Source organism: Gopherus evgoodei, chromosome 10 (genome assembly GCF_007399415.2).
Source record: "Gopherus evgoodei ecotype Sinaloan lineage chromosome 10, rGopEvg1_v1.p, whole genome shotgun sequence".
Taxonomy (NCBI): Eukaryota; Metazoa; Chordata; order Testudines; family Testudinidae; genus Gopherus; species Gopherus evgoodei.
Window position 1 is genome coordinate 33,441,254 of NC_044331.1, and position 22,240 is coordinate 33,463,493.

General features: G+C 37.1%; 1 protein-coding gene across 1 annotated transcript in view; it reads right to left on the reverse strand.

Annotated features, from left to right (window-relative positions):
* Positions 1–22,240, reverse strand: part of VPS13C (vacuolar protein sorting 13 homolog C) — a 131,549-nt gene that overhangs the window by 97,713 nt on the left and 11,596 nt on the right. Inside the window, exons 9-22 of the mRNA XM_030579044.1 lie at positions 19,041–19,170; positions 18,560–18,638; positions 17,902–18,041; positions 17,191–17,344; positions 15,748–15,824; positions 15,523–15,582; positions 13,092–13,254; positions 10,240–10,359; positions 9,076–9,179; positions 6,587–6,754; positions 3,358–3,662; positions 1,905–2,052; positions 1,133–1,241; positions 530–663 (exon numbers count right to left, since the gene is read on the reverse strand). Coding sequence (XP_030434904.1) covers positions 530–663; positions 1,133–1,241; positions 1,905–2,052; positions 3,358–3,662; positions 6,587–6,754; positions 9,076–9,179; positions 10,240–10,359; positions 13,092–13,254; positions 15,523–15,582; positions 15,748–15,824; positions 17,191–17,344; positions 17,902–18,041; positions 18,560–18,638; positions 19,041–19,170 — 1,891 coding nt within the window. The remainder of the gene's footprint in view (positions 1–529; positions 664–1,132; positions 1,242–1,904; positions 2,053–3,357; positions 3,663–6,586; positions 6,755–9,075; positions 9,180–10,239; positions 10,360–13,091; positions 13,255–15,522; positions 15,583–15,747; positions 15,825–17,190; positions 17,345–17,901; positions 18,042–18,559; positions 18,639–19,040; positions 19,171–22,240) is intronic.

Genomic DNA, 22,240 nt, shown 5'->3' on the forward strand with positions numbered 1-22,240 from the left:
TCTCTTTGGAGGATGAGAATTTTTATTTTCCGTTTTGTAACTTCTAAAAACCAGTGATTCTAGGGACTATTTTGGATACCACAAGATTTCTTTGCTGGAATCCAAGGTTTTGCTTAGTTTCATTTTATTTGGATTGAACACAACATTCTGATATTGCTAAAGGTCAAAAGCAGAAGGCTGTCAGTATTACATTTGATTTGGATCCATTTAAAGTTACCTAGGGAAATTATTCTTTTCTATAGCAGCATCCATCTCTTACCAACATTTCTTCGCTGGCTGAGCATGTAACAGAAGGGTAACTAAAAACCGCGGGGCGGGGGGTGGGGGGAGGGAGAAAGGTGCTACACTGGGGACCAGGAAGCTGGCATTGGGTTGAGTGAGCTCCACCCACTAGTGATATCCTGGGCAATCTGAGTATCCTGCTGAACTGCCTTTATGGTTACTCTGTCCTGATTGATGCAAAGCAGGGATACAAAACCTGGTCCTCCCAGTCAGCCACAAGCAAGATATTGTACAGTTAAATATGTACCTCTTTGATTTCAAAATTAAGGAGCATGTTGGTTACATCCTCATGTAATGCTACTTTTGTTGTACCAGGCAAGCTTTCTCCTGAAGTACTCTCATTCTGTGTTGACAGAGGTATCTCAGTTCCTTTAATTTTTCCTGCCATTTCCAATGATTTGTTAATTTCATTCAGAAAAGTGTTACTACAATTCATTTCACATAAGAAACACATTCTATGTATTTTATATAAAGATTTTTAGTGAAAATGTACAAAATTTCTTTCAATTGAGCCTTTCAGTAAAGAATGGAAGAAAGAAGCACTGTTGATTACAAATACTCTCACAATGACAATATTAGCTAACTCCACATAGATTTTTAGTTAATAACATTTCTCATTTTTACTTCCAATATTTTCACTTTCAAATATATGTTTAAGTATGAGCAACATCAACATACATACATAAGACAAGAAAGCAAGAGAACAAACAATTGTTTAGTAAAAATTAGGGATAGATTTAGAGAATTACACTTGCTTTTCATTTACATTTAACTGTTCACTTTCACTGAAAGTTTAATGAAGACTAACACATTTAAAATTGAAGTTTGCAGAAGAAAAAATGTCTCTTACCTTCCTCTTGCACTATTGGTTTTGCTTTATTTAACATTTCATCTGCTTCATCAAGGTTTTCTGTCAAAACTTTAAGCAGAATATTCAAATCCTCTTGACTTAAAATAACCTGCAATGTAACAGCTTAATGTTTTAAAGAATGAATTGTATATCTGTTCCTTCTACTGTTCACCTATATCAGCAAAGCAGCCTTTTAAGGCAGGAATACATTACTCTTGAATTATCACGTCTCACTCAGCAGTACCACTCAAAAGAATCAACCACCACAATAATATGGCTTTCATAAACACAGCCCTATATCTGACCACCCAAGAAATACAAAACAGCAACAAAAAACAACACACAAGTTACTGAGTAAAGCCTTTTTAGGACTGTGAAAAGGAATCTGACTATCCACAATGGAATTCAGAATTATTTACAACATGTTCTTTCTAAAAGATGGCTATGAGATGTAAACTCATCTGATTTTCTTTTTATACAAATGTATACATCTTCTTGAACACAGTGTATTTTCTTTAACAGTTTAAAAACATTTTAGTTCAATATTCTTGTGCAGTAAAAAAAATTTTAAAAAGTTCCCTCCCCCGCCCTCCCCACCCCCCACCATTCCAACTAAACAACACGATGTGTCTCTTCTTGGTCCTAATAAACCTGCATAGACTTAACCAACCTGTAACTTAAAAGACTATTCATGGAATTATTAACAATGTAAAGGTTCACACTATCAACACAACATAATCAGAAAGTAGCGCGTTTAAAGAAAAATACTTACATTCATTGTGTCAAGATGCCCTTTGATTTCCAACATAGGAATTTTGTGATACCAAGTTGCAGCTAGATTTCGATTCACAGACAGATTCAGATTAATAGGATGAAGTATCTGAATGTCAGGCTGTGAAAAACCAGGCTGTACAATTGTCCTAGTAAAGAAACAAGTAACAAAAATATAAAACAAACCATGTTAAGAACATAAGAATGGCCGTACTGGGTCAGACCAAAGGTCCATCCAGCCCAGTATCCTGTCTGCTGACAGTGGCCAATGCTGGGTGCCCCAGAGGGAGTGAACCTAACAGGTAATGGTCAAGTGATATCTCTCCTGCCGTTCATAACCCTCTCTGACAAACAGAGGCTAAGGACACCATTCCTTACCAATCCTGGCTAACAGTCATTAATGGACTTAACCTCCATGAATTTATCCAGTTCTCTGTTAAACCCTGTTATAGTCTTAGCCTTCACAACCTCCTCAGGCAAGGAGTTCCACAAGTTGACTGTGTACTGCGTGAAGAACTTCCTTTCATTTGTTTTAAATCTGCTGCCCACTAATTTCACTTGGTGGCCCCTATTTCTTTTATTATGAGAACAAGTAAATAACTTCTCCTTATTCACTTTCTCCACATCACTCATGATTTTAAATACTTCTATCATATCCCCCCCTCAGTCTTCTCTTTTCCAAGCTGAAAAGTCCTAGCCTCTTTAATCTCTCCTCATATGGGACCCATTCCAAACCCCTAATCATTTCAGTTGCCCTTTTCTGAACCTTTTCTAATGTTAGTATATATTTTTTGAGATGAGGAGACCACATCTGTACGCAGTATTCAAGATGTGTGCATACCATGGATTTATAAGGGCAATAAGATTCTCCACCTTATTCTATATCCCTTTTTTAATGATTCCTAACATTGTTTGTTTTTGCTGCCGCTGCACACTGTGTGGACGTCTTCAGAGAACTATCCACAATGACTCCAAGATCTGTTTCCTGATCAGGGGTAGCTAAATTAGCCCCCCCCCCGACCGCCCCCATCGTATTGTATGTATAGTTGGGGTTATTTTTTCCAATGCGCATTACTTTACATTTATCCACATTAAACTTCGTTGTTCTGACATTTCAAAAAACACCTTAGAGCTCAAATACAAAAACATTATTGAAGTGTGTTTATAATTTCATAAACAGAACACTATTTGAGGTGATGCTGCCTTTTGTTATCAGTCAATTCACTATTTAATCATTTTCAGCTTTACTTACCTTCACAATGGAAAAAACAAACACCTTTTTATCCTAAATTCATCAACTAATTTAAGCCATATTTGAAAAGTAATATTTTGTTCTATCACATGGAGTTCTAAATTACAGAGGAATTACATTAAATAACTTTATAGCAGGTAAATTACTAATAATTAACTGTTGAATTTTCAGTTCAAGTTCAAGATGGTAAAATCAAATATACCTAGACAGCTTAAGCTTTGTGAGCTGCACATCCATTTTATCAATGACTGGAGGAAGTAAGCAGCCTTCAGCAGATACCAGGCTAAACTTGTTTTGTACCCTGATCAAACCAAGATCTATTAAGACAGCATTATGGGACACCGAAGACTGAGGTATGATTATAACTGGTGCTTTCAGATGAATATCCACTGAAAGGCGGAAACTCCTCTGAGCCAGATCTTTCACGCTGGTAGCAGCCTTTTCTGCAGCTTGAACTGTAGCAGCACTCAGTGCCCTCTTTGCTGTTTGAAAGTTGTTCAGAAAGTTCTGTAACAAATATAAGGGGGTGGAAAGAAAAAAAATTAAGACACAGTTCAGCTGCTCTCCTATTGTATAACTAATAATTAAAAGCAAATTTCTTATCTGTTAACTTTTTCCCATGGCAAGATAATGTGGGTTGACAGATCAGATAAGCCCTGTTATCTGTCAATCAGAAAGGAAGGTATCAATCAGAATTAAGCATTTTTTGCACTCATCTACACCTCCACCACCTATTCCCTACAAGGGCCGCTCTTCAGTTTGGTGACTTTTTGACATGTCTATTCATTTGGTTCTTTCTCCCTGGTAGCACTCTCTCTATTCGAGTCAGTGCCTAAACAGCGATTAACTACATCAATGTCACCTCATCATGGAAAAATACCACCAGTAAGATACTTGTTTCTCCAATAGTAAGAGTGCCACAGGTACAGATCAATTCACACAGATTAGTCCTTGCAATGTTCCTTCTTCTAAGATGGTGGCAACTGATATAGTGGAATTGTCTCTAAGCTTTAAGTTAATCATTAGTCTTCCATGTAATAAGCTGCGTGAGAGCAAAATCAGAAGCTGCCAGAGAGAGGTAATCCACAGGCCTCTATTTTTTCCTTGGAATCTGGAGCTGAGTAAAGCAAGAGTGGGACTTCCTCCTCTATTTGGTACAGTCTTGAAGAAGTTTAAGAGTTCTATGGGAATGAAATGACTGTCAGAGGATCTTAATTCAGTGATTTCAGAACTGTGGGAACTAAATCTCCTGATTATTGTGGAAAGCAGAAACTGTAATAGGAAGGAAACTGTTTTAGACTCTCTCTGACATTTCAAGGTTAGGTCCAGAACTCATACAACAAGAGTTTAGATCCCTTGAAAAAAAGACAGGAAGTGCCTGAGTTTGTAGGGTGGGTCTCCTGTCCATAGATAGAGAGTGCTGAATACCAGGAAGGAGGATTCTAGGATACCAGCCCATGGATGGATGGATTTCTGGGACTTAACTAAGTAAGTTGGTGGCCTGTATGTGCCTGGTCAAGTTCCTATGGACAAGTCTGGGTACTTTAAAAACTGAGGCAACCAGAGATCTAGCCAAGATAGCACCTCAGCCAGAAACACAAGTTGCTTCTTCAAGCAAAGCAAGGAGTGAGCTGGGGAGCATGTCTGCTGAGAGGAGAGAAAAGGTGCAGCCTGGCACAAAATAAGTTACATTTTCACTAGCACCTCCCAGTCTTACTGGGAGAAGACAATCCAAACACCCCTTCTCCGTGCCACTTCCACAATAAGAAATCAATGCGTGGATAGACAGTGAATAATGTTAACATTAATACAGAAAATTTGAAAAATAGACACAGGCAACAATAGAGCACTTTGTAAAACTGAAAGCTAATTTTAAAATATTAAGCTATATGCTCTTTCCTCTAGTTTGCTTAACAAATCTAGTAAATGATGGCTTCTTCAGAGTCTTCCCAAAAGGAATATAAAAAAAATTACTCAGAATTCTAATAATTTTAGATTTAATAATAGCTGTGATTGATAGAGTGAGAACATACGTGTGTTTAAGGTTTTACTAACGGAAGATACATGCATATGCTAGGGGATAATTCAGCAATAACCTTGTGTTTGACACATTTAATTGATATGTCACTCTCCTCTTCATCAGAATTATTCCCTAATTTCCAGATTCAAAAAATAAATCTTTTCCCCTTAAGTATGTCCACACCAATATTCCACAATTTTATAAAAGTGTAGTTATTTTTCTTTAAACTCAATGTATTTTCACAGACACCTGAATGATTTGGTCACCCAGGTCTCATTAGTTTTAAATGTCAATTGGGCATTCAAATAGTTTTAACATAAACTGGACATTCAGCTTTGAAGATCTCAGCCCAGACCAAAAGTACAGTGGTTTATTATCATCTCTAAAAGAATTTGTTTCCATTTTTTTGGGACATTCAGAATTAGAAGTACCACAAATTAACTAGTAAAAAGTCTTGTAAAAAGAATACATAAAAAAATAATGCTGTGCATTAGTTAAAATTGGAAAATAAATTGGAATATAAACTTTCCCCAGAGATCACTCAGACCGAGCATTCTACTGGATAAGAGAATGGGGCTATTGGACACTCCAGAACACTCATTCAGTAACAGTGTAAACAGCTTGTCCTGCTTAAACTGGCATTTTAACAATTTTCACCAGTGATTGAAAGGTTCCCCATTCTGCTATTTATCCAAATATAACACACCTATTTCTTTACCATGATTCAATCTTATGTGAGCAAACTGCCAGCCTTCATGAAGGGAATCAAAACTCATTAGGCTCAGGGCACAGCAACATTACTCTTTTGCTCACAAGTCAGGTAAAGAAACCCAAGATGTGGCTAAGATAAACAACATTCATTAACTGCATTTTAAAAAGTCATTTTTCAGCAAGTAGTTCTGAAATATGGAGAACAGAGGTCCTAATGACAACTTTCTGGTACATCCCACTTAATCTGCATCCTGTATACTAGATAAAAACAATTAACTCATCAATTTTATGAAGAGCAGAAAAGCAAATAGAAATAAGTCTCATGAGCTGTAGGTTACGGTAGAGGTAATCAACTGCAAGAGAAGATTATCACTAATAATGCTGGGTTTTGCATGATAAATTTAAGTGACTGTGATGCTGAGAGAGAAAACACACAATGTTTCAATTCTGATTACCACCATGTCTCATTTTTGTAAAAGGAGTTTCAAGCACTTGTACATCAACTTTTTAAATTTAACATATATTAAAATTAAGAATTTATTCTACAAATTAATGCTTTTATCTAAACCCTTGTCCTCCTAGTATGTATTTAAAACAGTAAATCTGTCCTTTTTGTAATGGCAACTGCAAGCTAGCAGTGGCTTTCATACAGAGGGAGGTATAACATGAACTGGTAATTCAGTATAATCAGCAATCTTACCAGAAGTGACATGAGGAATTTATGAAGATAAACTATCTGAATGCAGCCCACTTTCAGAGAGACAATGCCATCCACTTTGGACATATCAGTGTAAGCTTCTCCCTCAGTAGCATCTGGATACAGTGCCAGGTTGAAACTGAAGACTTCATCTCCTACTATAGAGACAGCCTAAAGAAGACATAGGCACAGGATCCTCACATCACTATTCCCAGTTCTCAAGTAAATGCAAAACAAAATTTTAATCTACTTTTCATATTACCCTTCTGAATGTTTATGAATAAAGTAGAAGTTAAATATGTAAACAGCAGACAAAGCATATACATTAGTCTAAAATGGGGACTCAAAAGATTCTATTTCAAGTTGAAAACAATTTGCACATCCATTTTTCAAGTATCAAATCTATCTGCTAGTTTGTCTTCATAACCACAAAATATTTTTATTTTAAGCCCACCTGGAGGCAATTTAGATTTTTCAGCGATCGTCTCTAATGCAGTATATGCATGCAATAGTCTATAACTCATTTAACATTGAAGTCAAGCCAAGCTAGGGGTGTTCATTCGCAAAGTCTATTTAAAAACACTTCATACTCCAGTTAAAATTAAGGAGCCCTTTAAATTATACAAAAATCAATATACAGGTACTATATAAACATTTCTTACATCTGAAACTTCTCGTTCTTAGAGCACAGACATTAATTTTAACTCTTCTGAAATTTAAGAATTCCTTTACCATTTCAGACTTATTATCACAAAAATATTTTAAAACTAATTATTAGATATTCACACAGCACTCCAATAATCCTATAATTTGTCCTAATTTAATCTTCCATCTTGGCATGAACATCAGTAAGAAATTGATTTGCATTCTAAGTCCAAGAGTAACCGGTTAAGTATCAAAAAGTTATGGAATAGTGACAAGATACAGTCTGTGCACAGTATACCATTTTCCTCATTTATCCATGTATGCAGCACAGATATTTTGTGACTGATACCCGCAGACAAAATTTGATTCCCTAGGACTTGTTCTGCATTATAATCTTATTTTCCAAAGTCTTCGGAATCTTCAGTACTATTAAGAAGGCATTAAAAGCCCCACGCTTCTGTCCAACTCGGAGCTGTGATGCTTTAATTTTTGCTCTTTATGGCATAAAATTAGGACTTACTTTTAAATTGTAATATCATGTGTGTGCAGTCAGAATAAAAATCAGAATATATATTTGACTTTCCTTCATCAAATAAATCTGGTGCCTCTGGTTAGTTTTTTCCCCTCCCCTTTTTCTTTCCCTTTTTTAAAGGGGGAAAATGCAATCAACTATGACAACACAGCACTGCAGTTCAAAGTTTGGGGAGAAACAATGAGAATGTTCTATTATTCCACCATTTTAACCACACCTTTAAATGTCTTAATGTAACTCCATATGCAGTAAGACAAATTAGGCCTCTGGGAACTACATGCTCTTCTTCTTTGACAAGTTGCAAGTTACATGTTGCTGGATTTTCATGTAATTTCCATCTTGTAGGTAAAATATTAAGAACCAACTCAATATCACTCCTATCTAAATGCTTATTTTACTTAAAGGAGTACAAACAGTAATCAATTCAGCATAATGATCTGAAATGTAAAAATTCTGACAATTGCCACAGTAGGTGAAATAACTATAATTATGTCCAGTAGCAAGAAGGAAACTGGTAGCAAGACTGAGGAAATATACAGTTATCCAGATTTTATAAAAAATCCCAAATGCACGCCTTAAATCCATCAGTTGATTTGTGATAATGCTTTCCATTAGGTTAGCAAGGGTGAGGGATGTAAACTTTAAATAAGTTTTCATGTCAACTTACTTTCTGTGAAACTCAGTATTCTGAGCCACGAAAACTGGACATTATGTAATTGCCCAAATGTAACTCTGCAATTTCATATTTATTGAAACCTGCAATATTCTCTGGCTATTCTGGTTCTTGGGACTCATGAATCATAACTGCTATTGTGCCAAATTGAAGTTTTTGTGATTCAAGATCAATACCACCTACAATTAGATTTCTGGAATCACCAGGTTATAAAGGCTTAAATGTAGTCAGATCTGCAAACTTTCCCCACTGTAGACCTGCATGTAAAGCCTACTTGAAGGAGAGAATGCTACCCCACTGAATTACTTAACACATATTTGGGGTGGGGGTGAGAAGCATTACCAGTTGTTTCACTCTTCGCAGTTCCACCTAGATATTACACATCCCATCTTGTATATAGCATTGCTGTAGTCTTGCTGGTCCCAAGATGGACAGAGAAGATGGATGAGGTAATATCTTGTAAAAGTTGGTCCAATAAAAATTCACACCCACCTGGGGTCGCTAACATCTTATTTTGTTACAACTTAGCAAATCAGACATTTAAAGATATTTGGATGAATTATTTTGTCACAAGTCGTTTATATACATAAAAGTAACCAAGGATCGAGTAAAATAGGAATACCCTATTATCATGCATTATACCTTTTTATGAACAGTCCTTGAATCAACATCTGTGACAATTATGTCTTTAAGACGGGCAAAGAGCACCGTGTGATATGGCTGAAGGAAGAGCGATGAATCGACACCTGCAAGAGAATGAGAGGTAAGTGCTACTCCAAGTTACCTAACAGCATTATTTGCTTCAGAAATATTTGTCTAGTAGTTTTATGTATGATAGTTAGTAAATTAATTCCTCTCAGAGCTCTGAAGAAGTTATTTTTACAACATAAAGTATGCCATTAGCTATTTTTTGTTCCTGTGTTGATTGCCGGTATTGAAGAGAAACATGCATCTATTTTTTGTCTTGCTACTGACACTAACAAAAATGTGTTTTATCCAGCAGCAGATAGAAATGTGCATGGTTTGCACTTCAGAATCAGATCCAATGCTGCCTGTTTTCAGTTATGTCCATGCAAATGCAGATTGTACCACAAAGTTTAACTACAAGTCTAACAGCCAGCTACAGAGTCTCTAGCTTCATGCGCAAGCCTCCCTTGAAAGTCTATGGACAACGGTTCCTATTCGCCAAGAGAAGGTATCAACTCCATTCTGACTTACCACCACAACAATCCACCCACATCTGTGTTTAATGGAACTGCTTCCCCACGTCCCCTTCCTCATCTCCTGTCCATATGTGTGTGTTTGGATGCAGTGTGGTCTAGAGGAGAGCACTGTGTTGGGACTCAGGAGGCCTTTGTCCTAATCCTGCTAGGTCACCTCAAGCAAGTCACTGCCTGCCCTGTGCCTCAGTTTCCTTATCTTTAAATGAGAATAATGATGTTGACCTCTTTTGTAAAGTGCTTTGAGATCTATGGATGAAAAATGCTTTTTAAGAGCTGGTTAACACTTTAAGGAAGTGTTAATGTTACATCACATATAATGTCAGTTAACTTTGTTTTATTTACATATTATATAGTGGAAACATTTTACATCACATGTGATGATTAAAAAATTAAAAGTTGGAGCACAGAGAGCTTCAGCATACATACTTGGGGCACCAGAAATAGATCCCAAAAAAGTGAAAGAACTCAAATTCACACCTTCATGGTAAGATTACTTTATAACCTGGTAAAAAGTAATCTAAGAAACTACCTCTAATTCACTAACAAGTCCAGTAATCACTTTCTTTACTAAAGAAGCCATTACCTTGTATCTTGATTTCAGCAATATTGTTCTTTTCATCACACACATTTAAGCAGAAGGCATCCAACTTGGCAAACAGCTTGAAGTTAATAAGGTCCTTACTCTTGGCAGTTTTGGTCACTACTAAGTAAAAACAAAGAATATCATAACTCCTTTTTTGTTTTTGTTTTTAATATACTTTGAAGCTCTTCGGCCTCTGTCAAGTAGAGGAAGGGAGTATCAAAATTAATCTTACAAGTGGAGGACCAGGGTTGACAGGACTACATCCACTAAGATTAACCTTGTTATTTTTTTAAATTAATAACTCCTACCACTGCTGCCTCTGGTTCATCTTCATTGCTGATACCATCAATGGCCATGCTAATCTTGACAGGGTTCCAGATGATCAATGAACAAATTAACCAATCTTAAACTGCTCAGATCTCATCTATAGGACATGTTTTAAATGCCAGCATTGCCCAGAGCTCTGTTGAAAGTAGCACACCTACTTTTGCTACCTCTGGTGTATCAACAATTTTAGAGAAATCAAGTATGGCTACATTAGGCTTAAATGTAGTCAATGTTAATTAAACTTGTATATAAAACATCAACTATAAAATATGAGTTGTTATAGTGATTGATAAATATTTTCTAGTTACGAAAACCCATGAGCATTTTATCAATTTACATCTTCTATGTACAGGTGGCCTTATTTTCATGATTAATTTTATTGCTTAGATAAGAAAGGATTTTCTTAAAATTTGAGACTAAATATTTGTGTTGATTAATAAAAGTACTGACTGACATAATTAAAAGTAATGCTAAACACTGAAGTTTAAATTCTCATAGTTTGTTAATTGTTTGTGCAGTAACTTTATTACTGATCTGCAGAAGGAGCGAACTTATCACCCGTAAGCAGATCATTAGCTTGATAAACTGCTTCTGCCAGAGTAGTTCATTTCTTGGCCCATGTGACACTTGCCAAGTACATTTAATAGCTCTTGGGAAGCTGGCAGAGACTGCTGCCTCTGTCACCAACTGTCTTGATATTTCTCCATCTTTTTTTGCTCCTATGTTCTAGAAGCACATAGAGAATTTTCATTGGGCTGAAAAAAGGAACACGCTACTTCCTCAGTAAGTCTCTTGTCAGGAAAGGTTTATTCTTGCATTTTCTAGTTCAGCACCAAGCTCTTAAGTTATTAACTACTTGCAGAAAGCAATGTGTGCCTCTTCTCTCTGTGTGCTACCCTGAAATGAGGATTAAGATCCTGCCTTACTTTTTATTCCACAAGCAGAGAGAAAAAGTCACTGGCATACCCAAAGTTTGAGTGAGCCACATGTGAAGCAGCTCTTACATAAGCACATATAGGAATAAAAAGCCCAACTAAAGACAGAGGTGAGACACATTCATTTTTTACCCCTTTTTCTTAAGTATTATGCCTGCCACACCTATCTTTAGATCACATCCATGCTCCTGCATCTTAATCCAACAAATTAAGCACATATTGAACTTTAAGTAAGCAAACAGTCTCCATTAGTTAAGCACTTGTTCTTAACTTGTTTGCTGGGTCAGGGCCAGAGCTTGCATGACTGAACCCTACAGGCCATTAAGATTGGATACTGGAGTTTTCTAGCCAGGAGGCTCGGACATTGAACAATACACATGTTTAGCTAATTACATGACAAAATGCTGAAGCTAATCCAAGACATTATACAAGGTTTTTGATTCTATCTCCCAAGAACAGCTGACACCAAGTAAACACTTTTCGGAAGCAACCTAATTGTGAAAGGAATGCAGGACTACATTATCAGAGCAGCAAAGCTAGAAGTAAAGTGGGCCTAAACCAATGGCCCCCACATTTCTTTTCAAAGAAAAACCTGAATTTAAACTCTCACAAATAAAACTAAAAATATTCTTTTTGAAATTAATTTCTTTAGTAAACATATTAAAGTCTTCGTTCCTTGAACTTGAAGAACATTTATGGTGGGAAATATTTTACAAAAGACACTGGTTACTTCAAATTCATGTTTCCACTTAAAGATGAAAACCTTTGTTGGTTCTCCAATGCTTACAATGGAATAAGCTTCTTTTAAATATGCACATTTTGTATCTAAATGAATGCCTTCATTTAACAACTTCCTAATTTCATTGATATATGAATAGTCAGATGTTTTATGCCAATTATAGCAAGGTCATTTCAGGCTAAACTAATTACTTAAAAAAAACAACACAACACTCATGAGGAGTCTGAGGGCACCTTAAAGACTAACAGATTTATTTGGACATAAGCTTTCAAGGGTTCAAAAAACAGAAGAAGTAGGTTTTTTAACCTAGAAAAGCTTATGCCCAAATAAATCTGTTAGTCTTTAAGGTGCCACTGGACTCCTCATTGTTTCTGTGGATAAAGACTAACACGGCTACCCCTCTGGTACTTAAAAGTCTACGTTTCTCCTGTTAATCACCAAGTGATTAAACCTTGTATTCCTGGAAAGAAGAGAGAGGCTGAACATTGGTAAACTGAGATACATACCACAGAAATTGTAATGTAAATAACCAGTTTATCATTTGTATTGTTTAATATTTTCTTTTTCTTACTTCAATAACAAAATAGCCATAGTTAACTGCCATTATTTTGCTTGGCCTTGATCATGGTGTCCCCTAAACTACGTAAAATAATTCCTGTGACTAAACAGTGGATACCTGTGAGTTGGCAGTGAAAGAAAATTAGTAAAACTGGCTTACCATTTCTTGTTTCTGCAAACTAAATATTTTAATAATTTTTAACACTGAATTAGTGTCTAACAATTTACATCTACTCTTTCAATCCAACATGACACACTGAACAACATTAGACTTGCCAAAAATATTAATATACCTTTCTTCACACTAGTATCTTTTTGCTGCTTTTCTCCTTGTGTTTGCAAGTGTCCTATGTCACCAGTACTTGGACTGCTTGATGGAATAACATCTGTTAGAAAATTGATAGTAGAGAGAAGGGCCTGTGTATGTAGCAGAAAATTTAATGACGAAAAGGCCACCTGTTTAAAACAAAAGAATCCAAATCACAAAAAGTAAAGCTACAGGTAATATTCCTTTAGCATGTGGATCACTTCCATGAGTAGACATGCTGAATGGATTGGGACTTAGGCTTGCAGGGTGACAATTATATGGGAAAATGACAGATATGTCATGACCAATAAATATTTGGCTTCATCTTCCCATAATACAAGAACAAGGTGACATGCAATTAAATTCAGAAGACATCAACTACTCGACTGGTTGTGGGTTTTCCTCCTTTTAGTTAACTCCAGTATATTCTTTCAGTAGTTTTTCCTGATCTGTTTTTTAGTTTGTATTTTCTAGTTCTCTTAAACTCTGTTGCAGAATACTAATTACCAGAATATGTAGAAAATACCTTCCCAGAAAGTTCTTCATGGGAACACTTGCATTATTAAACTGTCTGTTCTCAGCCGGACAAAATAAACCTTTCAAGCAAGCTGCAGCTGAATGTTACCAAAAATCCCATGCTATACCTGAGGTATTAGCCAGGCTTATACCACAGTGAAATTGTCCCAAACACACAAAAAGACAGACAAGATGCAATAGATGTGGTTTAATTAGGCCGTAACTTGATAAATTCATCTGGGAACCATCAACAGCAGCATCATTTTCATGAAAATTATGCTGATGTACCCAGCACACTCTATTACTTTTCACTAACCTTGACAGTTTCACATTAAGGAATGTAAAGATTTAACACTAAATATGTACTAAAGAATTCAACTCAATATATAGGAGGATTCACAGAAATAATAAAAATATCTTAATTGGGAACAAACAGAATTCATTGACCCCATGTAGAGCACTCTAATTGACCCATTTCAGTCAAATATCAGTTCCACTAACTGGCAGATACTTCAAAAGAAGGTGCCTTCATCCTCAAGGCGCTCCTTACATCAGTCACAGCTTACACCAGGGTAAAAGTTACTTCCTAGCACCACTTGGCAATATGCCCCAAGGTAAGAAAACTGACTGCCTGTCATTTTTAATCTCAGGCACAATTAATGGTGATTATTTTTTTACCCCCTCTAAGGTTGTTTTAATCTCTTCTGACATTTCACCCAAACATCAGATATTGAGAGTACCACAAGTTAAATGTATGCTGTGTATTTCCTTTTCAAAAACTTAAATTTGTTGCTTCATAACTAATACTTCCTTGTTCTTGTACTGAGGAGGAAAATGCATTAGTACAGAGCTTGCTCGCTCTGCCAACTGTTACAGTTATCTAGTCATTTTAAAATGTTTGATGCCTGAAGTAAGGCTTTTAAGTACATATTTCAGTTCATTGGCAGGGAATGGCTGAGACTTCTGATCCATATGCAACGTAACAGTTTCTGGGAGAGCTGGGCTTCTTTGCACTGCCAGAGTGGCACAAAGGGACACTAAAACTGCCCCAAGTGGGAAACTGAGAATTTTCCTAGGTTGGGATAGCTGTTATAGCCATCTCCTATGAACCCTAAGGCGCAGGCATGTGTTGGGGGAAGGGCTGGAATGGTAATGGTGGCAATCTGGACTTCAAGGCCTTGTCTCCACTGGGGGAGGGAGGAAGGGGAGAAAGATGAAGGGTGTATGAGAAAGAGACCAAGAGGCTCTCTCTGTTGGATTGTATGAACTGGCACTATGAACTCCCTGAACATAAAATCTCACCAAATGAGGGTCAATCCATCCTGATCATCATATCCACTCATACTCCACACCAGAACATAGCCATTATATGAACTTCATACCCTCATATCTCACTGTCTGTACTTTGACCAATCAACCTTTTACCTCCAGTTGGGGATATTAAAGAGTATGTACTCCTTATGCCACTTGATCTTAAACTGAACTTCGCACCCCTTGATAATCTGTATGTTATTCCCTGATAACCAGAAACTTCCATGCTTAAACTCTGTACTGTTCACTTTTTTTTAAAATCATCTTAATAAAAGTTTTTAACTCATTAACTCAAGTTAGCTAGTTAAAACCCTAGTGAAGACCAAGCAGCTGGTAGTTTTCGCAACAATTTGCAGGTCAAGATAAGACTATAGAGGAGCCTAGGCTTCAACTTGACCTGCTGAAACTACAAGTTGCGTGTCATTACTAGCATTTTATCTTAAGTTACCTAACACGAGATAAGAGCATACCACTTTACCTAGGGAAGTCAGGCTAACATTTCATTCTTCAGTGAATCTCAGCTTTGACTTGCAAGTACCTGCTAAGTAAAGAGGCTAATACTAGACACTTGGGAAAAAAAAATCACTTACTTGAAGTGTTTGTTCAGTGTTGTCAAAGCTTGACTGAAATTTTGGACCATTTTTGTCAGCCTAAAAGGGAAACGTTATAAAAGGTTAAAGATAGACAAATTGAATGAGTCATTGCATTGTATAGACTGCACTCACTTATACCCTGTGTACTAAATTTTTAACTTATTACTAGACACACTTCACAGATCATTTTAATAAAATACTTATTATATAGTAAGCAAGTACCTTGATATATTCCACTTTCAAAAGGTCTAATCCAGGTCCATCTGAAGAGCTAATTAAGTGAAGCGGTTGTTTTTTATCTGTAACATACCAAATGAGAGCCTATTGAGAATTCAGCTTTCACAATATTGAAGCAGGTAGAGAAATGATTTTATGAAACTCTTCTCCTCTAACATCGTTTTCGATTTAACACTTCAAAATGTGATGCTGCCTGAAGCATTGTGCCAATAACCTAGAATTCACATTTACATTTTGAGCTGAAAGTTGAGGCAGGCAATGACAAGTTAACACTGTCATTACACAGGCTTGTACATTTTCTTTTTGCTATATTTAAAATACTCACATTGAAGAATGAGAATATTAAAACATTTAAAGGGCTGTAATTTTCAAAAAAGGTAGGTGCCAAACTTGCATTAGAACTCCATGTGTGCTGGGAGACTAATGTTGATATGTGCCTCTGAAAAATGTTTCACAAAACATTTGGTTAAAAAAAAAAAAAAGGAGTAGTGACAAATGGAATAGGCTCTGCTTCAATATCTCAATACTGAATCCTTTATCTATAATGTAGTAAAGACAGCAACATGGACAAAATTTACAGTGTACACCAAAATCATTAACGAACAAGTATCAGGAAGTTCTTCTGATAGGGCTTGAATTAGGCTAGCCTGCACTTGTGCACCCAGACTAACCAAAACAGCTAATTTATCAGTGTGCCCTGTCATTTGTCTGTTTTGTTTAACGTTTTCTTTTCCTTAATAATAAAATAGCCATGGATAATAACTGTGATTATTTGACTTGGCTTCAATCATGGTGTCCCATAAGGTATGTAAAAGAACTGCTGGAGACTAAATAGTAGGAAACATAATGCCTGAGAATAGTCTCATGAATAACAAAGATTCCACCTTTTGATTTGGTTTTCCCTGATATAGTAAGACGTAGGCTACCACTTCTTGTTTCTCTGGACCAAATTCAAATTAACCCCTTCCCACTCTACAACAGACACATTGCCACATATGTATTACTAACAAAGGTGACTTCATTTTCTAGTTGCTACTCATCTTCCTAAAAATTTGCATGCATGTCAAAGAGTAAGGGCCAGATTTTTAAAACTTGCTTTCCACCATTTTGCAGCTACGACTGAGATATCTAAAGTTACTCATTTACTAGATAAGCACAGAAAACCAGGTGGATGTCTTAATGGCATCGACTGTGCCGGCACGTAAGTTCCATGTGGAGAATGGCACACAATTATTTGGGCCCACACAACTGCAGCCTCAGAAGAGAAGGGGCTCATTCTAAATATCAGATCTAACTATCATACTGTAGAACTTCTCTGAAAGGCTAAGTTAGACAGTCAAAACCCTGATACAAAAAGGTTTAACTATGAAGTCTACTGAGCAGAGACACTATTACTCATCCTCCATTTTGTTTTATTATTTTAATTACCTTGAATTTTGTGATAATCCAAGCTGATTTTCTTTAAGTAAGATACAGCTGTTACGTCATATGTTCTGACTGTGGCTTCTGTTCCGAGCTGCATTACATTAAATACAAGTATTGCTTCCTCTATTTTCTGTTGCTTTGTTAGTTCTAAAACCACCTATATGAATAAGAATTACACAAATGTCAGTAATAGACTGGTATCAGATCATCTCTTTTCATATCTGATCCATTTTTTATAATCAGAAAGAGGAAAATGAAATTGCTGCTACCCTTACTGTTTTATTTTAACAACTAGTATTCTTGCACAAGAGTGTGAAACGGAAGGTGAGCTGTCAAGATCTGGACTACTTGAAGCATAATGGAAAGTGGAGGAAATATCTAATTCTTGGTGAACAATTATTTCAGTAGAATTTTGCTATTACGAAGCAGAAGCAAGCTCCTAGAGTTTGTTCTTTGTTAAAGACTCTCCCGACGTTTCAACTTCCTCCTTCTTATGTGGCATCACTATCAAATTAGTACATATGGAAGTTCGCTGAATTATGGTGCTAACGTAAATGTATTTTTTTCTGAAGTTTCACTTCAATGTTGTGCTGTTCATCAGACTCATGAGGGTGCACTTTGACATGTAAAGGATCATAGAATAACTGCTTTATAATGATCCTACAGATTAAGAGAGACTAATGCAATTTGAAGAAAGAAAAGTAAAACACATGCCTCTTTAATTTCAAACTTCAATTGAAGGTCTGTGAACTCTTCATTAATAGTCTCTGTTTTGTTTTTTAGTTCATGTCCTTCATGTAGAGCCTTTTCAGTTAGTGAAAGAGAATTTTCAGCATCAAAATATTCATCAGACTCTAGGAAATAAAGACATTTAATATTTTTATGCTGTCTGTTGAACTGACAGCCCAATATAAAAACAAGCAAATATGCTCTTTGCAATGGCTAGTACCTTGGCATACTGATTTGTTTGTCATTATCAATTCTGTATTTACGTGTGTTCGAGGCCTCTTCATGTAAGTATTTTCTAAATATGGTAATTACAAGTGCAAGGTGGTTGAGACAATCAGAGTCCAGATACCACAAGTTAACATCCCATTGAATGACTGATCTTAGATTAGGAAAGCCTTCTATAGCTTTCATAATGTAAATTAATGCATCTTCTGAACAAAAAAAGCTATTTATTTTTAAAAAGCACGCTTAGTATCTTAAGATAGTATCAGCAAGATCTGCAAGGCCACCTTAAATTTTGCAATTCATTGTTATTTATCGTCCACAAAACACTCATTTCATGATCAGAAACACCTAGCAAAGTTTTGTTGCTAAATAGAAAATAGTTTTTTAGTTTTAGAAATGGTTATAAATATTTTCTTACCTGACTCTACTCCTTCCAGCAATATTGATGTGTCAAGTAACCCTTTCCTTGCATCAGTAATCGTGGGGATAGCAAGTACCTAGAAAAAAATAGCCAAGTACAGAAACTGATCTACTATAACATATTATGACTTCAGAATGTTCGTGTATATTCTCATGAAAATCCACCCTGCTTCCCAAATAAAATTTGTGGATAAGACTCAAATTAAAATTTGAGCTTTCAAGTCAAAATATGATCATACACTGCCTGTTCAAATAAGACTAGTTGTGTGTGTTTAAGTGGACTTTGAAGACTATCTTCATCATCATTTACAGCAATACATGAACGTACTCTTTTTTTTCAGATATCCTTTAGCCTTCTCTTACCTGCCAATATCTGCTTTCCGTAAATACTAAATGAAGGAATGCACTCACTAAAAGGGTTCTATGCAGTTATACTATCATGTTTTAGTTCAAGTTTACCATTATTCTAGTTAGTTTACCTTTGTGCTTTGAACTGACATGGATGACACCTGAGGAAATGGAATGCTATCAATCAGATCAAAAATCCCCTTGATCTTTTGGTCAGACAGTCTCACATGCACCAGGGGAAGGCCTCCTGAAACTTTAAATCTGCGGGGAGAGAATTAAAAAAACAGCATTGTGAACAGTATAATATTGGAACGAAGTTACATGTGAGCCAACTTTTCGGCCGATACCAAGAGGTTTACTAAATTTTAATTTTAACAGCTGATTAACTGTTGGAGCAAAGAAGCTCATGATGCAGTCATCTGCGTTCAGGGCCTGTTAGTACATATACTTATAGTTAACACAGTCATAAAAAAACTTCTGTCAGTGGAACTACATTGAACACCCAAGCTAAATGGAGATTTTTTCCCCTATGGAATTTCACAGATAACCTCCTTCCCCCCACCTTCCTATAGAAGCCCAGGGGGCTAGTTATAAACTTCTTCCTCCTCTCAGTATGGCTAACACAAATAAGGAGCTGATGGCTGGAGAACAATATAAGATACTTGCCCCAAAAGCTGGGAATACTGCCTCTACATACATTTTAGGTATGCAGGTCACTGGTTTTGCTCTTAACTTGTGATATTTGTTTTTCTTAGAAAAGTTAAGATGTGGGGACAACCCACCCAGGGCTACTTTATTCAAAATAAATTCAACTGCCATAATGTTCAAAAGTTTTTGTTCAGTGAACAGTTTGTGCTTTTAGACAGAAATGTAAAGGGAATTATTTGCAGCCTGAGACTGACCAAAAACACTTTAGACAAGATTTCCTTGAACTTTTTTCCCCTCAGCAGTACCCATCAGGGCAGCTCAAGAGCTCTCTGCTCTTGCATGCCTGTGCATATATGTATAAAAGGACAAAGGTCAGCACCGCCCTCCCTCAGTTTCTTTTTGCTGGAAAAACACTAATGCAGAGAGGTAGGACAGCAAGTCATAGAATGGATATGTGCAACACATCTCGAGGAACAACAACTACGGAACAGGTTAGTAACTGGTTTTTATTTCAAGTGATTGCACATGTGCATTCTTCTCTTGATGATTCACAAGCCATGGAAACAGGTGGCAGGATCAGGGACTAATCTGCACAGGGACTAAAGGACAACTCGCCCAAATCTGGCATCATCCTGAGCTTGCTCAGTGTTGGCATAAGAGGAAGAAAACATGAGCACCAAAGACCAAGTTGCCATCTTACAAAGGTCTGAGATAGGAATTTTAGCCAGGAAGGCTGCAGAAGCAGCTTGCTATCTCATTGAACATGCTGTCACTCCACTTGGCAGGATAACAAACAGTAGCACAGGCAGATACATTAAGTTACCCAAGATATGCTCTGAGAACAACTGGGAACCCCTTCATTCTGTCTGCAATCACCACAAAGAGTTGGGAAGACAGACAGAGAACTGTTTGGACCTGTCAGGGTAGAATGCCAATACTCTCCTAATAACCAGAGTATGTGCAGCCTTCCTTTCATCTTTATCTGAACATGGTTTGAGATGAGTAAAGGAAACTAAACTGCGTGATTGATATAAAAGCCGGATACCACTTTTGAGAGAAACTTTGGATGAATACACAGATCAACTTGGTCTTTAGAGAAAACACTAGAATAAACACCAGACATCAGGGCCTGCAGCTCACTTACCCTCGTAGCAGAAGTAATAGCCACCAAAAATGCTACTTTCACTGAAAGAGGCAGTCAAGAGCAGATAGCTCTTAAAAGAAAGAACATATGCTTCGACAGTATCAAGTTTAAGTCTCATGGGAAACAGGATCTTGTACCTGAGGATACAACCTTTCCAGGCCTTTCAAAAATGTATTGACATTCTGTTAGAAAAGACAGAGCAGTCATCCACCTAAGGGTGGATGGCTGAGATAACAACTAAGTGAACCTTGATGGAACTAACAACCAATATGTTTCAGGTACAAAAGATAGTTCAAAATATACTAGACTGAAAAATATATCAGCAAAATTCCAGACAGATGAGACCAAACAGAGAAATGCTTCTGCTAAGAGGGTTTGTCTACACAGCAAATAGACACCTGCGACACGCCCTTGTCAACCAATTCAGGCTTGTACAGCTCAGGCTGAGGGGCTGTTTGATTGCTGTATAGACTTCTGGGCTCAGGCTGGAGTCTGGACTCCAGGATCCTGTGAGGTGGGAGAGTGCTAGAGCTCCTTCTCCAGCCCAAGCTTGCCTCTCTGGGTATGTCTACACAGCAATCAAACAGCCTTGCAGCCTGAGCCCTGCGAGCCCAAGTTGCCTGGGGTTTTTTTTCTGCTGTGTAGACATACCCAGAGAGGCAAGTGGATGTAGTAGATCATTTTCTACTGTTCAATAGCACATCTTTTTAACACAACTGCCCCCCAGAACCATGGACCATCTATGCCATTCAATGGAGTGTCTACAGGTTTGGGTGGAGCAGACAACCATGGTCTTGAGAAATAAGATGTTGGATGGTCTAGATAATACTTAATCCTGCTGTGAGTGCAGGGGACTGGACTAGATGACCTCGAGGTCCCTTCCAGTCCTATGAAATTAAATCTGGGTCCAATGGAAGCAGTATATGCTTTTTCACTGAAAGTTACAGGACAGTGGAGTTTCAGTGCTGCCTTGGCCACGCACTGGGGTGATAAGAATAATTCAGGCATGATCCAGTCTGATTTTTAAGTAGCACACTGTGAAGGAGTGGAATTGATGGGAAAGCATACAGGAGATTGCTCCTCCGGGCAACAGGAAAGTGTCCATTAGGGAACACAGACAGTGACCCTGTAGGTAATAAAAATGCTGGCATTTCTTGTTTTATCTCATTGCAAACAGGTCTACCTGAGGAGCCCCACAGAGCTGAGAAAATGCACCTGGTTCCATCCAAATGAATAGACAATTCATGATGACCTAAGCAGGTCATTGATGAGTCATATGCCAGCTTGTTTTGCACTTCCAGAAGCAGCACTTCTTGGCAGGGCAAGAATGAGTGGGCACCTCTTTGTCTGCTGAGATAGAAAATTGTCGCTGTGCTGTCTGTGACACAGAGAAAGTGGTTTTTTATTTTGTGTTGTTTTTTTTTTTTTTTTTTTTACCTGAAATAGGATAGAAAAACTGGGCACACCAGCCAGATAGTTCTCAACTCCCCTTACCTGATGAGTCAGGTCTTTTGCAGACTATAACCCCTAAAACTGAAG